The sequence below is a fragment of the Phyllostomus discolor genome, chromosome 4, assembly GCF_004126475.2.
Source record: "Phyllostomus discolor isolate MPI-MPIP mPhyDis1 chromosome 4, mPhyDis1.pri.v3, whole genome shotgun sequence".
NCBI classification, from domain to species: domain Eukaryota; kingdom Metazoa; phylum Chordata; class Mammalia; order Chiroptera; family Phyllostomidae; genus Phyllostomus; species Phyllostomus discolor.
In genome coordinates this window covers 179,728,395-179,748,213 of record NC_040906.2, presented here as the reverse complement: position 1 = coordinate 179,748,213, position 19,819 = coordinate 179,728,395, and the positions used below count along the sequence as shown (strand labels likewise).

The 19,819-nt window shown below is 44.8% G+C and overlaps 1 protein-coding gene across 1 annotated transcript in view; it reads right to left on the bottom strand.

The window, feature by feature from the left end:
* Positions 1-1,628: 1,628 nt before the first annotated feature.
* TRMT11 (tRNA methyltransferase 11 homolog) overlaps positions 1,629-19,819 on the bottom strand; it is a 72,715-nt gene continuing 54,524 nt past the window's right edge. The window contains exon 13 of the mRNA XM_036024657.1: positions 1,629-3,755. Coding sequence (XP_035880550.1) covers positions 3,681-3,755 — 75 coding nt within the window. The 3' untranslated portion in view covers positions 1,629-3,680. The remainder of the gene's footprint in view (positions 3,756-19,819) is intronic.

Sequence of the window (19,819 nt, the reverse complement as noted above, 5' to 3'; positions counted from 1 at the left end):
GTGAAGATCCCCTCATTGTTACTGTTATCAAGTCAGTTGTTGACTGTTAACTATCCTGTACCCACCTGTGCAAAAGTGTCTACCATTTTACCTTTTATCCAATCCCAACGTTCCCCCCTTTGCTTTCTCCTGCCTCCCTCATCCATCACCGATGGATTTCATGTAACCATCATACACCTCTTCTTTTGATTTGTAGTATATAAAATAAGGTGCTAAACCACCATTCTCCAGAGCATTTTGTCAACTCGTTGGTGTTTTGCTTCCCGGCAATTGTCATCAGTTTGCCTCTCATCATCTCACAAAAATTCTCTACAGGTTTGAATGTTTCTACACTGAGACTCCTACTGCTCACCCCATCAACTTGAGGAGCACACAGGGCAGGCAGAAACAGGCATTGGGTCAAATCTAATTGCCAAGGATAATGTGACAGAAGCAGCGAGTGCTCATCGACTGTTCAGGTGCTCAAATACATGTCCCAGCCTCCCCTGAGTTATCAGGGCCCTGCCGAGGGCGAGATCTGGCCAAACAGACTGTGCCAGAGTGACACGTGTCACTTCTGGGCCAAGACAAGTAAAGACATTGTGCCTTCTTCAACTCCTTCCTCCTTTGCTACAACAACCTTAGAGACCCTGTGGTCCACTGGGATGGCTACCAGATGGAGGAGGACTCCATGGGAGCAAGAAACAAACTCTGTAACATTAAGCTACTAAGACCCAGGGGCTTGCCTGTTGAGCCCTACTTGGCAGCAGCCCCTGTGGACAGAAGTGAGGTAACAGTTACATACAGCCTTTATTTAAAGCCTCCCAGCCATTCACGCTGACTTCTGTGACATGGAAGTTTGGGAGTTCCTTGTAATAAGAGGGTAAAAAAACAAAAAAGTTGTTTTAAGATGTCCTATACATGTCTCCATAATTAATTTATTGACAACTTTTTTTCTTTATACAGAGCATTTAACTGACATTTAGGACTTATTTTAGGAATCTTGATTTCCTAAATAGAATGTTTTATTTACATTAAAATGATTTTTTGAGTTTTAAGAACCTTTCTAAAATGTATTATTCTTGTTATCAGCCACTATTTTTCAAAAATAAAGAAATTTTTCAAAAATAAAGAAATTTTTCATGGAACAATGTCATGAAAATCAATTATTTTTGTATACTTCAATAAATGAAAAAATAAACTGAATGAGTATTAGCCTTAACACTTCTTCTGTCAGCAAGTCTTGAATATAATTCTTTAATTATTTTCTCTTTTTGTTTGCTATTTCCCCCAAACATCTGACTCATGTAGGATCCAGTTAATTACAGATTCTGTTTAAGTTCCTACTTACCTAGGTTTCACTGCAATTAGAAATGGAGAGGTCATTTTGGATGCCGTCATCTCTATGACTGAGGAAAATAGTATGTAAAAAGTTATTTCTTAAGAAAAAAGAATCAATGAAAGATGTTTGTCACCAAGAGTGCAGAAAACAGACTTGCCTCAGGGGCCTAATAGCAAAAACATTAAGTAACAATGTTTCCCTCCTACAGTTTTTCCTACAGTTTTTCTCTCTGTTGTAATGGCCTTCCTGGTAATTTGTGTGTGTGTGTAGCTATTCAAAATACAGGGGTGGGCAAAAGTAGGTTTAAAGTTGTTCATATGGAAAATAATACAAGAATTAATAGATAATAATACAAGAGTAAACTGTGTTTCACGTATACCTACTGTAGACCTATTTCCTACCCATTTTTCAGCCTATATGTTCCCAACACCATCCCACAGTCTCCTCTGATGAGAATAAATTTAGATATCATTTATTCATGCAACAAATATGTGCTCCTATAGGAAAGAATGAAGCCCATGCCCTGTGCCTGAAGAGCCTGCAGCCCAACAAAGCACACAATGATGGGCAATTCCAGTGTCGTAAATACTAGTGCTAGGCAGGCCACAAGCACAGGAGTCGTGCAGCAGGAGCATGGAAAAGGCCTTCCAGAGGAAAAGATGCCTAGACTTCATCCTCAGGGACAATAAACGGGGTAAAAATGCAGAGTAGGGGCCTTCCAGGCAGAGAGCGCAGGCACAGAGGCAAGGAGAGCAAGGAAGTTTGGCAGGTTTAACTCAGTGGATCCAGCCATGAAATGTCCAGGCCTCCATACGGACCCATGGCATCCTTTCAAAAGCTGTGATTTTACAACCAAGCCGGTTGTGCCTTATCTCTCAAAAGCAAAGTTCACAAGATATTGCATGAATCCTTGGTTAGAAAGCCCTGATGCCCACACATTCATTCTGGGAAGCTGCTACTCCTGCAAGGACTCGCAGGAACTCCAAGAGGCCCAGCCAGAAGGCAGCTGTGACCCGCAGGGTGGGATACTGGGCTCAGCAGTTAGCATGTGACTAATAAGAATGAAACAGGGCCCCAACCCTGTGGGATCCAGCGAGCTTCCTGTTGATTCCTGACTGTGGAGTGGACCCTTAGCCCAGCTGCACTCGGGCCTGTCACCGTCATGAAAACGCCACTTAGGAACCGTATTTCCCTGGGGATAGGTCAACAATATATTTTGATATGATAGGCAGCATTGGTTCATGTTCAGAGGTCCCTAGAAATAGAAAATCTTCATCTATGTTGTAAGCAAAGCAGATCCCACTCCAATGAGAACGATGAAATAAATAGCAGATGCTATTAGGTATATCACACAGCTGAAAAGTATTCAGGCCACACAGCTGGTCAGCACAGAGCTAGAACTGGAAGTCAGACTCTCCAAGTTTGGTACCTGCCCCAGCGGCATCAGTATCACCTTAGAACGTGTTGGCAGTGCAAATTTCAGGGTCCATCTAAGACCTACTGAGTCAGAAACTCTAGCCTGGGGCCCTGCAATCTGTGTCATGGAAACCCTCGCTAATGGTTCTCACACATGCTGAAGTTTAGGAGTGCTGAGATGCCCTCACGTGCAGAAAACCTTAGCTGAGACTTCACTTTTCTAGCTGTGGCCATTATGTTCTGAACCTATTCTGATGCTACATCTTAACCCCAAAGGCCAATTATATGATAATCCCATATTCTTTTCCCTGGCTTTTCAAAGAGTTCATTTTAGCTTCTGACAAAAAAAAAAAATATCTCCCACACCGATCACTATGCCAGCTTTTATTCTTAGAACCAGGCCTGCATTGAATTATCTGCAAAGATCTCAGATATCTCTAACATCCCACCAACACATGGGAAAAGAAACCATGAACAATGTGTCAATTTTTTTTTACTTTGCTTTTCTATGATTGAGTTACTGAAAACAATTCATAGCTATTGCAGCTCTGAGCTCTGTGGACTTACATTTTTAGTAGTAAAAATGCCATCAGCTCAAAGCAATTTAGTAAAGGAAAATAGGAATTCAAGCTATCCCATGAATGCCAATGGCCCAAGTGGCTTATGATTAAAACATAACATCTACTTTTCATCATTTTTACAGCTAATTAGGAAGATTTATCAGCATCCAAAAGCAGCCCCACAGAGGGAACAGGGCTGCACACAATGATTGATGATAACCAGCTTCTACTTAGAGTGGAAAACTACCACGCTCCAGACTCTGGTGTATGGCGATGAGGATGGCCATTGCTTTGGGTGGCAAAGACCTGACGGGAGCTGAGGGCATAATGTGGCCATAAATGACACTCACTTGCCTACTTCTCCCACACCTCCTTCCCCAACTTCAGGCCCATCGACTCCACAAAGGTGCTCTCAACGGCATTTTATTTTCTTCTCTTACAGTCCAATTTATTGTGGCCTGCAAGACACAGTGTAGGGCTAAATTATCAAAGTGGTTGAAAGTCAGAGCAGCTTCCACTTAGCAGATGCGTGGCTTTGTGTGGTCAAGTTCTCACTCTCTCTAAGCCTCAGCTTCCCCATCTGTAAAAAAAAAAAGTGGTGGACTAATAGTACTAATATCACAGATCTATTTTAAGAATTCAATGAGACACAACATACAAGACACTTAGCACATTGTTTGGATAAATGTGAATAAATGGTGCCGTGATGTTATCCTTGTTGTTCAAATTTCGTGGACATGTGATGCTGTCACCAGTGAGGATGTCAGTTCCTGGAAAACAAGCACCAGGTCTGTGACTGCCACAGGAAAGAAGAGAGGAAAGGGAAAGGGAGGGAAGGAGAGGAAATCATTCAGACCCTCCCACCAGCGACTGATTCCTAGAATTCTACCTTCACGGGAATTTCTTCACTTTAGGTTTCTGATCTCATGAATCTCTCTGGTTTTGCAAACATCTCTCCCATAGGATGAGTGCAAGATCTCAAAGTCATTTTTATTCAGATTTTGGAGAAAAAGAACAAGTGAGACGACCAGGTACAGGAAGGGGCACGAGAGGAGAGGGGTCTGTGCCACAAGGACAAGCCTTGCCTCTCCGGAAGCCCTCTGGACCCCGGCCCCTAGCAGCAAACTGTGAACCACTATGGAAACCAGCAGGTCTCTTGATTCTGATATGGGAGTCCTAGAAAGAACACAAAAGCGCAAGTTTCTTCATTCTCTCATGAAGGCATATCTAGATCACTGTCCTCAGAGATTTGTCTGCCTTTCCTGATTAAGCTTCTATCCAGAGGAGCACATGGCTACTACTTAATGTATCTTCTGCACACTGCGTTTTATTTGGATTCGTGTGGTTCTGCTTTTGTAGGAGCCTCCCATTGCTCCAAACCCACCCAGAGGGACCAACTGGGAAGTAGCTATATCTTAACTTTTCAATTTGACTCTTCAAAAATAAAGGTCCTTTTGTCCTGAAAGGTTTGGCTCCATTGGTTGGGCATTGTCCAGTGTGGCAAAGGGCCACCAGCTTGACCCCTGAGCAGGGAGGGTACAGGCCTGGGTTGCGGGTTCTGTCCCTGGTTGGGGAGTGCACAAGAGGCAGCCAATCAATGTTTCTCTCCCTCTCTTTCTCCTTCCCTTCCCCACTCTCTAAAAAAAATTAAAATAAAATAAATAAATAAAAATAATTTGACAGGGAATTTCTGACAAATCTTTTCTGTTTCAGTGAAAACTAACAAGAAACCTCCTTCATCCACAGAGAACAAAGGCATCACTATCGTCGACCTCTCCCCTTACGGCCACACTCACAGCCTTCACAAACAGAAGGAAACCTGTTCCTTAGATGTCTCCAGTAACCAGAGCAGAGGGTGCCTCTGAGTGCTGGCAGGTCCCGGATGACAGGTTCCGGAGGCAGACAGCCCTGCTGGTGGCACACATGGAGAGGTCCCCAGGGTAAAGCTGTTCGCACAGGGGAATCAGGACAATTGTAGCTTCATGGCTTGATGGCTGTCTCCAACTGCAGGGCTCAGACAAGTATCCAAAGCAACTAAACCAGCAAGAACACCTAGGTATCATTCAATGATGGAATTTTGTTGTTTTGAGAAGTTTGCTTCACTTACAAAAACCAGGTAAAAACTAGAGAAATCCAAATGATCATTGCTTGAGAGTTTTCAGTATTTTCCTAGAAACAGTAAAGGTAAAATAAGGCACAGCCAATATAAGTTCAGCATTTTAGTGGTTGCTCACAACTTGGTCTCTTTGGAGTCATGGATATTTCTGCTCACAAGGAATTCCCCGTCTCTGACTACAGTCTACCGAGCCACTGGTCTGATGCTGCTTTAGTGCACTGCTTCACATTTGCAGCCCGGTCTTCCTGTGTGCTCCCCCGAGCACAGCTGCACAGGTCGGTCGGGCAAAGCCAGGGAAGGGAGGAAGGTAACTCATGAGCTTCTCCAATGAGTTGGCAGTGCTGGTGCCAATAGAAACCCATCACTCCTTCAGTCATCGGGGAACCAGAATTACTGAATTTCACTAACTTCTAGGTACACACCTTGACGCCTTAAATCACAGAGAGTCCAAATTCTCCATCCCAAACCAGCAGAATCTTTTCCTACCTTAGAGTTCCCCTTTCATGGGCTCAAGAATCCACAGATATGTTTATACTCATCTCCTAAACACTCCCAGCCCTGCTCATAGGTCAGGAACTCAGACGGCCCTCAAGCCTGAACAACTCCACAACAGCTGGCCGGAAGACTGAGCCCTACAGAAGCCAGTGCCAGACTGCGGTCATGGCCATCACAGTGGCAGTACACCTGAACTTGACAGACACAGAGTACTGTAACTCACAAGAAGAAATGATTTTTCTTGGATTCACTTAGTAAAAAGTGGAGTAGGGGATGAAGAAATGAAGAAAGTCTTCTAGTCAAAATTCTAGCCAATGTTTTTATAGTATTTGACAAGCTGATTTAAAAAATTATAGGGAAATGCTAAGAGCTAAGAGTAGACAAGCTGCTTTTGAATAAAAAAGAAAGAGAAAGAAATAAACAGAAAAGGTAGGATGACTTGCTTTTCCAGATATCAAGTATCACCTCACATTCTGAAGTTACAGTGACTAAGGCAGTGTGGTCTTGGCACGAACATGTATAATTGTATCAGTAGGATAAAAGGGAAAGCCCTAAAACACAGCCTCGGTTTATGCCAAAGGTGGCGCTGCACAGCTGTGGGGAAAACAATCTGGAACAATCTGTAAAAGCTGAAAATACACATAACAGCAGCACAACATAGCAAATCAACTCCACGGTATAAACCCAACAAAATGCATGTACGTGTTCATCAGGAAACATAAAAGAATGTTTGTAGCAGCATTACTTGTAAAGGCAGTAAAACACCTTAACATCCATCATCACCAGAACTGATAAATACTGTAAGCTATAGTACACGCACCCAGCAAAGGACACGAACAAAGTGCAGCTAGATATGACTAGATATGATGAGTCTTACAAAAATGTTGAGCAAAAGAAGCCAGACTATGATGTTTAAAGACACACCTGTCAGTGGTAAACCTGTAAGGTAAGCAATGCAGTGATCACCTGAAAGTCAGACACGAGTTACACGGAGCAGGCACACAGGCAACTGTGCTGGGGAGGTGGCCAGCAGAGGGCTTCTTGTTCTCGCGATATGCTATTTCCTAAGTGATGGTTCCATGAGCGTTTACTTTGTGATAATTCATTGAGCAATATGCTGAATGTTTTATGCATTTTACTGTGTATACTGTATAAAGCAATATTGTTCTTTAATTAAAAAATAATAAAGTTGTGAGGGGAGCTGCTCAGATCCCCCAAACATTGCAGCCATTCAGCGATGCGCCCTTGTTTTCACCTTGGCTAGTGGAGCAAATACCCTGGCTGTCCAGGTAGAAAGCACGCCACCAAGCCTCACCCCTGCTGTACCATCGGCCTCTCCTCTGCCTCAGTCTCAGGGCAGCGCTGACAACTCAGCTGTGGCTTCCAGCACCCAGGCAAGAGAAGTGAGTGTCCTGACAGCAGGCATATACACCGTCCACAAAGGGTCCTGCCCTACCAGCCTGGGCCCATGATCACTCAGCAAGACCCGGGAGGATAAGTTCCGGGCCCAGGGCACCCCTTCCTCACCGTGGCCCAGGGGCAGAGGCCAGCGTTGGTCCTAGCCTGCAGAGTGTGTTTCTTCCAAGGGCTTCCTTGCTCACCTTCCTTCACAGTTTGGCCTTGATCATGGCTTCCTGGAGCCATCAACCATGCGAAGGGATCTGAATCCCAGTCCGATTCCCAAGGAGTCTCCGCTCACATCCAGATCAATGTGAATGACTGTGCTGGCACAAGGGATCTCCCCAACTCTGCCCAGCAGCATCGGAGCTCCACCTGCCCACAATCCGAGCATCTGTCTCTGCATCTACCCCTTTACACCCATGATAAGCTTACGATTCGGGTACTGTTATCCTCTTTGTATATAAAAGCCACAATTTCAAAGAAATAGTACAATTTGCCCATGACTGCATAGCTCAATTATTAAGGATTATCTATTGAATATTTACTATGTGTCAGACACCTTTCTTTATGTGTGCTAATTCTACAATCAATCCTCACAACAGCCCTATGAGATGGTACTATCATTATTCCCATTTCACAGTTAAGAATATCAAGGCCTAGAGAGGACTAAGCATTTTGGTCAAGGTATAATTACTAAACGAAGGCACCAGGAATTGAACCAGGCCTGCCTAACTACAGTTTAGCCAGCAGGGGCCCCTCTCCTGCCTGGGCGACCAGCCTTCATTTCTAAAGTAAAAGCAGTTCTCTTCTAGTATCAAATCGTTACAGCTAGTTACCATTTTTAAGCCACCCTGGTCTGTACCAAAGGCACTAAACAAACAAAACAAGGTTGTTAAATGAAAATTAAGAAATGGAACCTACCCACTGAGCCTCCTAACTTATGTGATTTTTTTAGTCTGCATAAACCATATTTCTGACCTAGTATTTGCTCTCAAAATTGTCAGTTTATTAAATACACGGTTTCAAAAGATTGTTTCTATTCTTTGATTGCAACTTTTATTGTATCTTGGAGGCAAATTATTTTTTCCTTATGAGACTGCCATTCCAGATGCAGAATGCAAGTCGGCAGGGAAATGAGACCTGACCGTTGCTGCTTTGATTTCCCCCACACGATCTCAAGCCAGCAGCCCACGGCTTTGGGCCCCTCCGGCAGCAGTTTATTAAAGGTATTCTACTTGTATTTTGAGAAGTGAAAAGTACTAATCTTTTGGAACCCTTTACATGTTCTTAAAAACAGTCCACAGAGTTCTGGTTTCATCCCAGACATCAGCACACAGGCAGGTTTTCAGAGACACCCTGGGCTGCCCCCGGACACAGCAAGGGTCAAGGGTGCCGAATTGTTGCATGGTCCCTACACCACAGAAGGTTGCCCCCTCCTTCAGACTCACCATCACCCTCTCCTGCCCCTCCACCCACGTGCACAAGCTGCCATTTCTCCTAAAGTATCCTCTCCATCTGTTTTGTTTGAATTCACTGGGTGATGGGGACCAGCCATGGCACTGGGCAGTCTCCCTCAATCCCTCCTCAGCCCTTCTGCATATGTTCTGAGCCAACATCCCACCTCTGCTAGATCTCTGACCTCAGAACCATTCAAGGTGAGTGAGACATTCAAGGCCCCAGATCCAGAAGGCTCAGGTTCTCCCAGCTTTCTGCCCTGGGCTGTGAAAGCTTTTGCTCACCAGTTGTTTGTTTCTCCTTGCCTTGGGATTTTCCTGGCCTCAGAGTGATTTCCATCGTCATCAAGAATGACAACTTCTGTCTAGAGACACTTGCCACTCAAAGCGTGGCCCGTGCCAGCAGCACCCAGCCCCGCTTCCCAGGAAGCAGGAGGGAAGCACAGCCTCCCAGGCCTCATCCCAGCCCCACCGCACGTTCCCAGGGTCCCCAGGGGGTTCGTCCTCACCTTAAAATCTGAGAAGCTCTGCGCGAAAACACAGAAATGTCTGTTATAACACAAGTTTAATTTATTCTTTTTTTTAAATCCCCAACTGCAGGATGTTTTTATAAAATTAAATGAAACTCTTGGAAAAATATTCTTTTAAGTTCCATTGAATTTAGATAATTCAAAATAATACCTAATAAGACTTCTCCTGCATTCTCAGGGAAATTTAGTATTTCTGTACAATTTCTACATGGTATAACATGGTTTAGTCTAGATATCTAATCCTTGACATATCTTCCCATATTAATTTATATACAAAGTCCACTGAGCCTCTCATTTTTCTCCTCACCTGAAGATATGCTTATCGGTTTTAGAGAGTGACAGGAAGGGAGAGAAAGAGAGGGAGAGAAACATCGATGTGAGAAGCACCGATCAGTCGCCTCACACTCCCCCCGACGGGGGACACAGCCCGCACCCTACACATGTGCCCTGACCAGGCATCGAACCTGAGACTTTTTGGTTTACGGGGCAATGCTCCAGCCAACCGAGCCACACCCAACAGGACAATTCTGTAATTTATTTTTAACTAAAAATAACCTTTTCCTTTTTCCATGTTATAAAAGCAAAACATGTTTTTACAGAAAAATCAGAAAATATTCATAATTAAAATGAAATCAAACTAATCAATAGAATAAGTTCATAAAAACTAAATTTCCCAGCGATAACCACTGTAAAACATTGGGCTACTTCCATATATGTAACATTACTATAAATAACAGATTATAAAATGTAATCACATCATACATACCCTTTTATTTATTATAAACACACGTCCAAATAAACATTGATCTATATTTTTATTGGCTGAAGAAATTATTTATTTATTTACATCAGTCAAAGTTTCATCAGGATACATCTCCAATTCATCTGAAGGCATTATAAAAGCAGGAGCTAAATGTTAGCTATCCTCTGGGCTTGATTCAATTAATTTTTATAAGGCAGTATTATTTATTTAGTTTATTAATTTGTCTTCACCTCCAGCCCTTGTGTTCATTAATACAGTTAAGAAAAAAATTTGTGGAGAAGGTGTGTGAGTTTTTATGTAGATCTATGAATAAATAAAACTAAAATCAGGCATACTTAGTGACTAAGTGCCACCCTTTGATGGTCACTCCGTGGACTGGCCCACGCTAACATTTTTGTTTTGCACCTGACAGGTAAGTCACCCATGTGTCCCTTCTCACCTCAGGCAAATCTTACTCACTTAGGATGTACTAACAGCACCTGGAGACCAAAGTCGTAAGTTTAAAAACTAAAAATGCACAAGGAGGTCAAGATTGATGTTACCACCTGTATCCCAAAGCTTTTAAAATCAATATTAGCCTTTTTGAAGATATACACAAAATAAAAAAAATACAGCAAGGCGAGGGAGAAGATTATAAATAACATTTGAACAACCTTACATTTTTTTAATACCTGGCTGAAGAAGCCAACCCCGTGAGTGAAACAAAGGGGCAAGCGGTGGGGACGTGTTAAGTGCCTTCCCTCGTCATTAAGAACAAAACTGTTTATCCACGTGAACCATGTTTAGATTCCTTTGCTCAGCTGGGTATTTTGGTTTCAATCACCAAAGGGAACTCTGGTACCTTAGGGAAATACAGATGAACTGTATTATTTTAAGAATACAGAACAGCAGCCAAAGAAAAAGCTGGACCTCCAGACCTTGGGCAACACGGTTATCCAGGGCCCCAGAGCCCAGGCAACAGCAGTCCTTCCAGCCATTACAAGAGCACACAGGAGCATCAGGCTCACAATCAGAGAGTGTCTGATTGGCCCCGCTTTGGCATGTGCCGATTCCTGGCCACTGGAGGGGGACCCTGATTGACAACCCACCAACCTGCAGACATCTGACCAGGAAAGTGCTATCATGAAGTGAAGGGCAAAGAGGTGCTTGGGCCAGTGAAACCACCAGCTGTCTGCAATAGCCACCACCTTCTGAGTGCTGTGGCTACACGTTGGCTCTGGAGGGCGGGGAGACACCGGCACAGTCAAAGGTCAGACTGTACTGGTTACAGGCATCATGGCTAAAAGAATTGACTGATGGTTACTTCATTCTGAGAATTGTGATGTCTGTGACAAGAACGAGGCGGAGGAGGGGCAGGAGGGAGAATGGGGAAGAGAAGGAGAGAGAGGAGGGAGAATGGGGAAGAGAAGAGGGGAGGAGGAGAAGCAACAGCAGCAGCATCAGGAGCCACAGCCTGTGACTGACTGACTCACAATAAATGGTTTCAGAGAAAGCAGGCCATTTTAGTTTAAGTAAACAAATGATTAACCTTGATAACCAAAGTTTAAGAACTCTGTTAATGACTTTAGTCATCTTTCTTCCCTGCCAGTAGACAACAGTTGTAACATATGTGGTATTAATGGAAACTTGTTTTGAGTTTGGAACAGTGCTTATCAAATTTTAATGTCCATATAAATCACTTGGGGATCTTGTTAAGAGGCAGATTCTAAACTGCCTTGGAGAGGCAGCATTTCTAACCCGCTCTAGGGGGTACTGATAAACAGCAAAGCAGCAGAGGGCTGAGCCTCCCCTACTTGCTGGCCAGGTGAGGCTGTGATTCCCCTCGCACATCTCGCAGTCCTCCTTCAGTCGCTGCACGCCTCACCAGCACTTCCAGCAACAGGAGGCCACTTTCGGGCAACTCTTAGAATATGGTGGGGAAGGATATTGAAACCGCCCACTGAAATGACACTTGTGGGGTTTATTCATATGAGTGCCTTGGACTGAATGTTTGTGTCCCCTCAAAATTCGTATGTTGGAACCCTAACTCCCAATATGAGTGGAGCGAGAAGCAGGGCCTCTGCGAGGTGCTTAGGTCAAGAGGGCGGAGCCTCCTGCGCGGCCTCAGTGCCCTGGTGAAAGGGGCCGGAGAACTCCACTGTGGCCTGTGAGCACGCTGGGAGGAGACTGTTGTCCGTGACCCGGTAAGGAAGTAGGCTCTCACGAGACACTGAATGCGCCAGTGCCATGATCTGGAGTTTCTCAGTCTCCAGATTTATGAGAAATGATTTTCTGTATTCTGTTATAGGAACCCAAGCAGAATAAGACACCGACTGATCCCATTCCCCGGAGCACGGAAACCACGCAATGTATTTGTCCTCTGATCTGAGAGCAGACAGCAAGAGGTCTATTGCATTCTGGAAATGTCGCTGGACTCAGAAATCTAATATAATGACTTACCACAGCCTTAAAATGGGGCATTGTTTGTCGTCAGAGTTGGGGGATTCATTTCTCAATCGAAAGAAAGAGGGGGAACTTTGAAACGACTCTATTGTGTGCCTGCTGGACGGAGCCCAGGCCTTCTCCTTGCCCCCGGCAGGGACTGGCCACATCCTGTGAGCAGGGCCAACCCAGACTCTCTGGGTGCTGGGAGGTGTTTTTATCTTCACGTTGTCACAGACGCGCTGAGTGATGGAGCCTGGGTGAATGGTCTATTCTCTCGTTAGGGACACAGAGTCAACAGTGTTCTCCTCGAGCACTTGGCCTTCCTGGCCTGAAGGAGAGGTGGGGGCAGCACATGCCACCCTCTGGCATTTCGCTTCCCTTGGTGGACGGTGGCAGCTGGAGAGCAAGTGATAAGATAAAAGTAAAACAGAAACAGTGAGGTCAGGTCCTGAGGTGAAGCATTATTTTTAGAGACTGCAGGTAATTGAGTAGCTAACCTGTAGGGGAAAACAGTTCTTCAATTTTTAAAATTGAGTTCTTGACCTAAAGTTCTGACTTTAAGAAAGAAAATAAAAATCCTGCAGTCAGGTCTAGGTTGGGTCTGCAACAGGGAGAAAGGAAGAAGAAAACAGAATCTGCTCATGGGCAGTAAATGTTACCATGCGTTTGAAATAAATCCATAGGGTTTGCAAAATCCTCCTCTGCCTCTTGAGCACTCGAGTATCCTCACTCGAACACTGGGGAGCCGGAGGCTGATGAAAACACCATGGTCAGCAGAAACGGTTCTCGCCCACATTTCCACTGACCACAATTTTTTCCTGATAAATGTTTCTCCAGATAAATTTTCTGAATATTTTCACAGAGCTGTCTTTGGCCATGGCTATCTACTATTCCATGTCAATAGAGACCTTACACTTTTGCGGGAGGAGGATTTACTTGCATACCGTCCGACACGAAGATTAGGCATTGAGAACACCCAGAAGAATGGGCCTTATCCTGTAGAAGCCTACAGTCTACAGGAGACAAGAGCTAATAGCTTCTGGTAGTAAAGCATAATGGTTGGACATACAGATATGGCATCAGATGTGGGTTCAAATCCTACCTCTAACATTACTCACCATTTAACAGGTCATTTTGCTTAATCTCTGTGAATTTCAGTTTCTTCCTCTTTAAAATGGATATAATTCCTAGGGCCTAGAATGGTCATGAAAATTAAATATTATATATAAGAAGCACTTATCACACTATCAGCCTATTAAATATTTAGTACAGGCTAGTAACCACTACCATCAGTACTGCAGCTCACAGAAACTCCTTACTCCCAGCCTCTGCCTTCTACTCACTAATTGGTTTTCCTTCTGTTCATGTTTTTGTTCTGTTTATAAGAGCTGTTATGAACACTCACTTTAGCCAGATGGATGCCTGGTCTAAAATAAATTCAGGGAGTAATGAAAAGCATTCTGAATAGTGTGATACACTCTTGGCTTGTATCACCTCTGGGACCTTCCTTGGTCCTGAATCTTAGAGGTGAACATAAACTTAGAAGTCTGGTAACTAGCCCAGTTTACAGTGGAGCTGTCACCTGCCCCACCTTTGGCCACCAACAGGGACAGAGAGGCGTCAATGGAGAGCAGAGGTGCAAGGAGCTGATCTATCCAGTGGAGCATAAAGGAATAACCTCACGACCCCAGGCGGGCCCCTGGGCCTGTCTGAGAGGCAGTAACAAAACCCAGCCAGCTCGGGCCTTGGTGCTGGCTCTATCCTTTAGAAATACCACTGAGAGAGGGACCTGCCAGTTAAGCCTCTCAATCCCTACCTGCCCTTTAGCAAAGATGCTCTGGTAGAAAGACTTTGAAGACAACCAAGGCAATAAGGAGGTAATCTCTTAGACTGCTAGGTCTTGACCTAGCTTCCTTGAGTTGCACTGCTGTCAAAAACCTAAAACCGTCTCACATACAGACGGCAAATTTGACTGACTGAAGGCAATGGTATAAAGGACACATTTTCTGTGTTTCTTCTGAAGATGAACTGCTGCCTAGGCAGAAGCATTTTAACTATTTTAATTATTACCAAACCCATTACAAAGCTCCTAACGTCTGTGCATTTTATATGGCTTGTTTAACCAAGTCTGTTTGGTTCATTGGTCACTATGATTTCTCCTACAATTACAGAGCTCTAACTTATATTCAACACTGACCAAATCCCACCAATACCTTCCAATCAGTGGGGGACTCTATACTTCTCAGAGATATCCTAGTAAAGCAACTAATAAAACCAGTGTCTCCATCCATGTATTCCAATATAATTCACCAAAACAGACTGTTTGAAAGTATCTGATTTTCCCCTAATACATGGAAGATAAGTAACTTCTAATATAAGACATCACACTTCAGTCCCAGCATCAGAAAGTCGAGTCTACCACAAACACCATCAGAAGTTACCGGTGGAGCAACCTTTACTTCTAGCCACAGAGGAATGAAGAAGGGGAGAGAGGGAGACAGGGGGCAGCAAAGGCTGGCCAACCTTGGCCATTCTCCCAGGCATCCCGAGGCTTTGCTGAGGCTGCTTTGTAAAGCAAAGCAGTGCTCAAAACAAGCTTATCGATCCTTTATTGAGTCTCAGCAAATCAATAATTGTCTCTTTAAAAAGAAAGAAACATGCAGAGGACAGAGCTTAGGGTGACTTTGATCAAACTGCACCAGCCCGAGATCCCTGACCAGAGGACGCTGGTCCTTCCGCATTATTGCACCGCTCTCTGTTTGGCATCACACAAGCCCCAGAGCTCCTATCTGCACCAGACACAGGCTTTCCGGGGCCAGGTGCAGCGACACACAAGTGAAAGCCCGCCTTATCGCCGCTCCTGGCTCCCTATCTTCTGTGGATAAACCAGGGCTCCAGCCCCAGACTATCAGGCCAGTTCCCCTCCACACACGCACGTTTCACGGGACATCAGAGTCTGCATTCCTATCCCAAGTACGACGTCCTCTGAAGTAGATGGCAAGCTGCGCCTCAGGGAGAACGGTGCTATCAGCCCTGAAATAAGAGCCCTATGGCAGTCTGTATTTTCTCCCAACTCACACATTTTCAAAGTAGCCTTGACCGTATCTCTCTTTGATGGGAAACCTCTGCAAACCAGAAAGGAATCAAGCAGCCCAGAAAATAAGCCTCCACTGACCCCGAAGGTGGCAGATCACACAGCTACAAAAGGAGTCACATTCTTCACTTAGTTAAGCATCTACGAGAGGCCAACCCTTCCCGTCAGTGAAGGGAGACCTTGAGAGAGGATTTGAAAACTGACAGGAAATAAATCTATCTTTTATCCTCCCCTGCTGGGCCCACAAGCCCCTCCACATCTCCGCACTGGAAACAAATGAAAGAGCTTCTTGGGCAATCTCCTGGACAATTCAGCTCCTGCCCATGACAGATGACTGATGGGGTTTAGCTGTAGGCGCTGCATTTTCTCCTCCCTTATAAAGTTTTTCAAAATGCATTTATATACATCATCTCAGTGGATTCCCAGTCCAAGAGAGATAGCTAAGGACTTTTATTATTATTATTATTATTATTATTATTATTATTATTATAACAGTGAGAAATAGATGAATTCAAAGCTGTCCTGAGACAGGGCTGGAGAAACCCTCTGACTCCTAGTTCTTTGTTCTTACCATTGTTCCACAAGGGTGTTGCAATTACGGCTCTGCATTCGGACTACCCTATGCTGTTTGTCACTGGACTAAGCCATCTGTGACAGTGGCTGTCTCCAGGGCAGGGTGGCTGAGGGGCCCAGTGGGAGGGAAAGAGAGGGAGAGGAAAACTTTCCACTGGGCAGACCCTTTTGGACTGTTTTGAATTTTAAACCATGTCAATTTATGGCCTATTAACAAATTTTAAATTAAAAAATTTTTAAATAACTGTAGAACTTTATAGAATACTAAGGAAGCATGAAAAAGATGGCTGTAAAAATTTATGGGAGGAAATGTGAACATGTAAGACAATGGTTAAAGCATAAAAAGGAACAATACACCCTAAACAAGAAAAACGTTCAGCTGCTTTAAGAGTGAATGCAGCCCCCCGCCCACTCACCTCCCCACGGTTCCCAACCTCCCTCGTACCTCACCCCGAGGACAGCACTGGGAGTGGTACAGCCTGGGTTTTTCGTTTGGTCTTTTTTGTCTTTAAAGTACCAGCACTGTTTAGAACTCAAGATAAATATGGTTTTAATAATTGAATACAAGTTATTTTACCAAGGACTATGTATAGCTTTTTAGTCTAAGAAATAAACTTTTTATCATCTTCTGTCCAGGGTGGTTGGTGTGTCTGTGTGTGTATATATATATAATCAGGCATGCAGTCGGTCAGAAAGAGAAGCAAGCAGGGAATGGCAGAGGGAGGGGACCAGAAAGGAGACGATAACAGACAAGGGCTCTGGGGGTTCCATCCTGCCTTCCAAGCCTCAGCATAGACAGGCATTAAGGGAATCGGGGGCTCAAAGTGAACAAAGGCTTGATGCTCTTGGTCGGTTGCTTCGAGGAGATGGGAGAGGGCAGTGCTGGGGTTTCTGAGCCATTTCCCTTCAGGGATGTGAGGAGAGAGAACCACGGACCTCCGAGGGAAAGTTCTGAAATAAGTAGCAGTGTTTGAATCACAAGCCGTTTTTTTTTTTATTTATTTATGACAGATTCCTTGAGGTTGATCAGAAAAATACCCTTTATGTGTACTGCTAGGATTTCAAAATCATGGTACTTCAACAGCTCATTTGTCTTGGGGGAGAGAAGCAGCTCCCGGAGACAGGGTTTGTGATTGTCCTCGGAACTCGGGACAGACAGGAGCTGGCAACCCACCCTCTGCAATTTCATCAGCTCGCCCTGCTGCAGGCCTACCGCGTCAGCACTGGGAGAGGAGCAAAATCAATACAAATCACCTCCCTCACTGCAGGAGGCCAGCTCGAGACTGCTTCCTGGCTCGGGAGCAAGTATCTGTCAGTCAGGGGCAGGGAGGTCTCTGCCGCACATATCTGAGAAATCTTCCACAGTGTAACAGGAACCTGATAAGGGTTTACGATGGAGAGACCCAGGCTCCGAGGCAACAACATTCTGCTGCAGGCAGCCTTAAGTGTGTAGCTCTGGGGTCACTACCTGAGGCCCAGAACCAGGAGAGAAACAGCCCCTAGAGCAGCGGCAAAGCCACAGACCTCTGCCTCAGGACCTCTGTGCCGAGGAAGTCGAGCACTCAGCCACCAGGCAGTATTTTGTAAGAAGCTGAAACTTCTTGAAGAGCCTGACATCGTCATAAGCGAGCAAACATCACAGGAGGGAGCTTCTCCCAGGATCAAGTCCAGACTCGGTAGCAAGGCGTGTAAATCCTTTATGATCTGGCCCTCATTCCTGCTCCAGCTTCATTTCCTGTCTTCCTCCAACACATTTAGTTTAGCTCCAGGCAGAGAAACTACTTGGATGGTTGTCCAAATCTGCTTTTCCAGATGCTGATGCCGCTGTAGGAACCCCTCTCCCACCCTCCACATTCAACATCACGTGGCAGTGTCCGCTCCTTCTCCGGCAGTCCACTCAGATCTCACCAACTCTCAGAAGTCTTCCTTGACCCAGTCGTCTCCCACCCCTGCAACTCGAAATGTGAATGTTATGATGATTCTGGTCTGGTGAGACCAACAGACCAGAAGACAATTGCCACTGAAGAGACAGTTTGTTCCTTGAAGTTCCCCAGAGAAGAGGGCAAGTCTTGCCATGCAGGGCCACACAGGGATGGTCAGGAGGCAGGGGAGTGAGAAAAGTGTGGGCGGGAGTGTTATTGGGGTTGTCGGGAAGGGATGAACAAGGCAGGGTGGGCAGGTTTGGGACGGGCTGGTTTGTATCGTTTCAGTGGGCTCTGGAGAGCAGGGTCCGTCCCTAGTTGCCTGGTACCTGGCTCTGGAGCCACTGAACAGGGGAATAGTGGGCCAGGGCATAAGAGCCAGACGGGGGCAGTATCACACGTGGGCTCTGGGCTGCTTTGTGTGCAGTGCACACACGAAACATTCGCTTGCAGGTGAGTCCTTTACTATGCCTAGGAGTTGGCCGACCCTGGGAGGAGCAGTCCCTCCAGAGTCAGCAGGGCCCAAAGTGCCAAAATATAAGGAACACCTGGTTACTATGCCCTACCACTGTTAGAAGTGGCTACGGGCTCCTTTCACTTACCCTGGGCCCTTTGGAAAGTTTTCTTTTTTTAGTGATTTGAGAGAGACGTGGGGGAGAGAGATAGAGAGGAAGAGAAACATCGATTTTGTTGTTCCACTCATTTATGCATTAACTGGTTGATTCTTGTATGTGTCCTGACCAGGGATCAAACCCACAACCTTGTATCAGGATCACACTCTAGCTAACCAACTGAGCTACCTGGCCAGGGCCTTGACCAGTTTTTTAATTGACTACTTACCTCTTTTGTTTAATACCACCTCCGAACCCCAGACTATAAGCTCACAGGGAACAGGGCTGTGTCTTTTTCACTGTCGAGAATGGCAACAAGGTCCACAGAGACCAACTTGCCAGGCTTTCCAGTCCAGCCCTCGGTTCTGACAGACCAGGTGACACCACCTGTGGGACTGAGTCTCCGGGACCACTTACAGCTAGTGCGGATGCGCCGTGTCTTTCCCCGGGGGCCTTATTCATCACACAGAAGCATCTTGCCCTTCTTCTTTCACTCAGACCCCACTTAGCATTGTTCAACTTCCTCTCCTGGGGTTCAGAAATCCAGGCTGGAGGCCAAAATTCAGTTGTTTTCAGGTTCTTGATCTGTTTCTCCAAAACTAAGAAAGAAAACAAGCTAAAAAGGCAAAATCAAAAAATAAATTTTATTCATTTATTTTGCCCCAAAAGATAAGGCTGTTTGTAGAGCCTTATCTGTCAAAAGAACTTAGTGTCAAAAATGTCAAAAGATCTTAGGACATTTCCTGACAGAATTTCTGCGTGAAACAATCAGTGAGTTTAATCCAAATTAGTGGGAGCTTCAGAAAAGGATTTCAGCAGGTCCACAGCAGGAAAGGGGTATGTCGTGCACTTTGCCAAATGCATAGGATGTATGAAAAGGGGATGGGGAAAATTGGAATTTGTGGCCCAACATTTTTTAATAAATGAAAAAACAAATAAAACCCCAATTTAATTAAAAATGGCCCCATATTCTTGCCTACCCTGTAATTTTTACGTCACTGCCCAAAAGCTACTATGTAGTTACTTAAATAAGAGAAAGGAAAGAGAAGTATTTTTAATTTTAAAGGATAAGGAGAGGAAGGAAAAAAATCGGTGTTTATTTTTCTGTATCTTGAGTCCAAACTGTGGTGGCCTGTGTG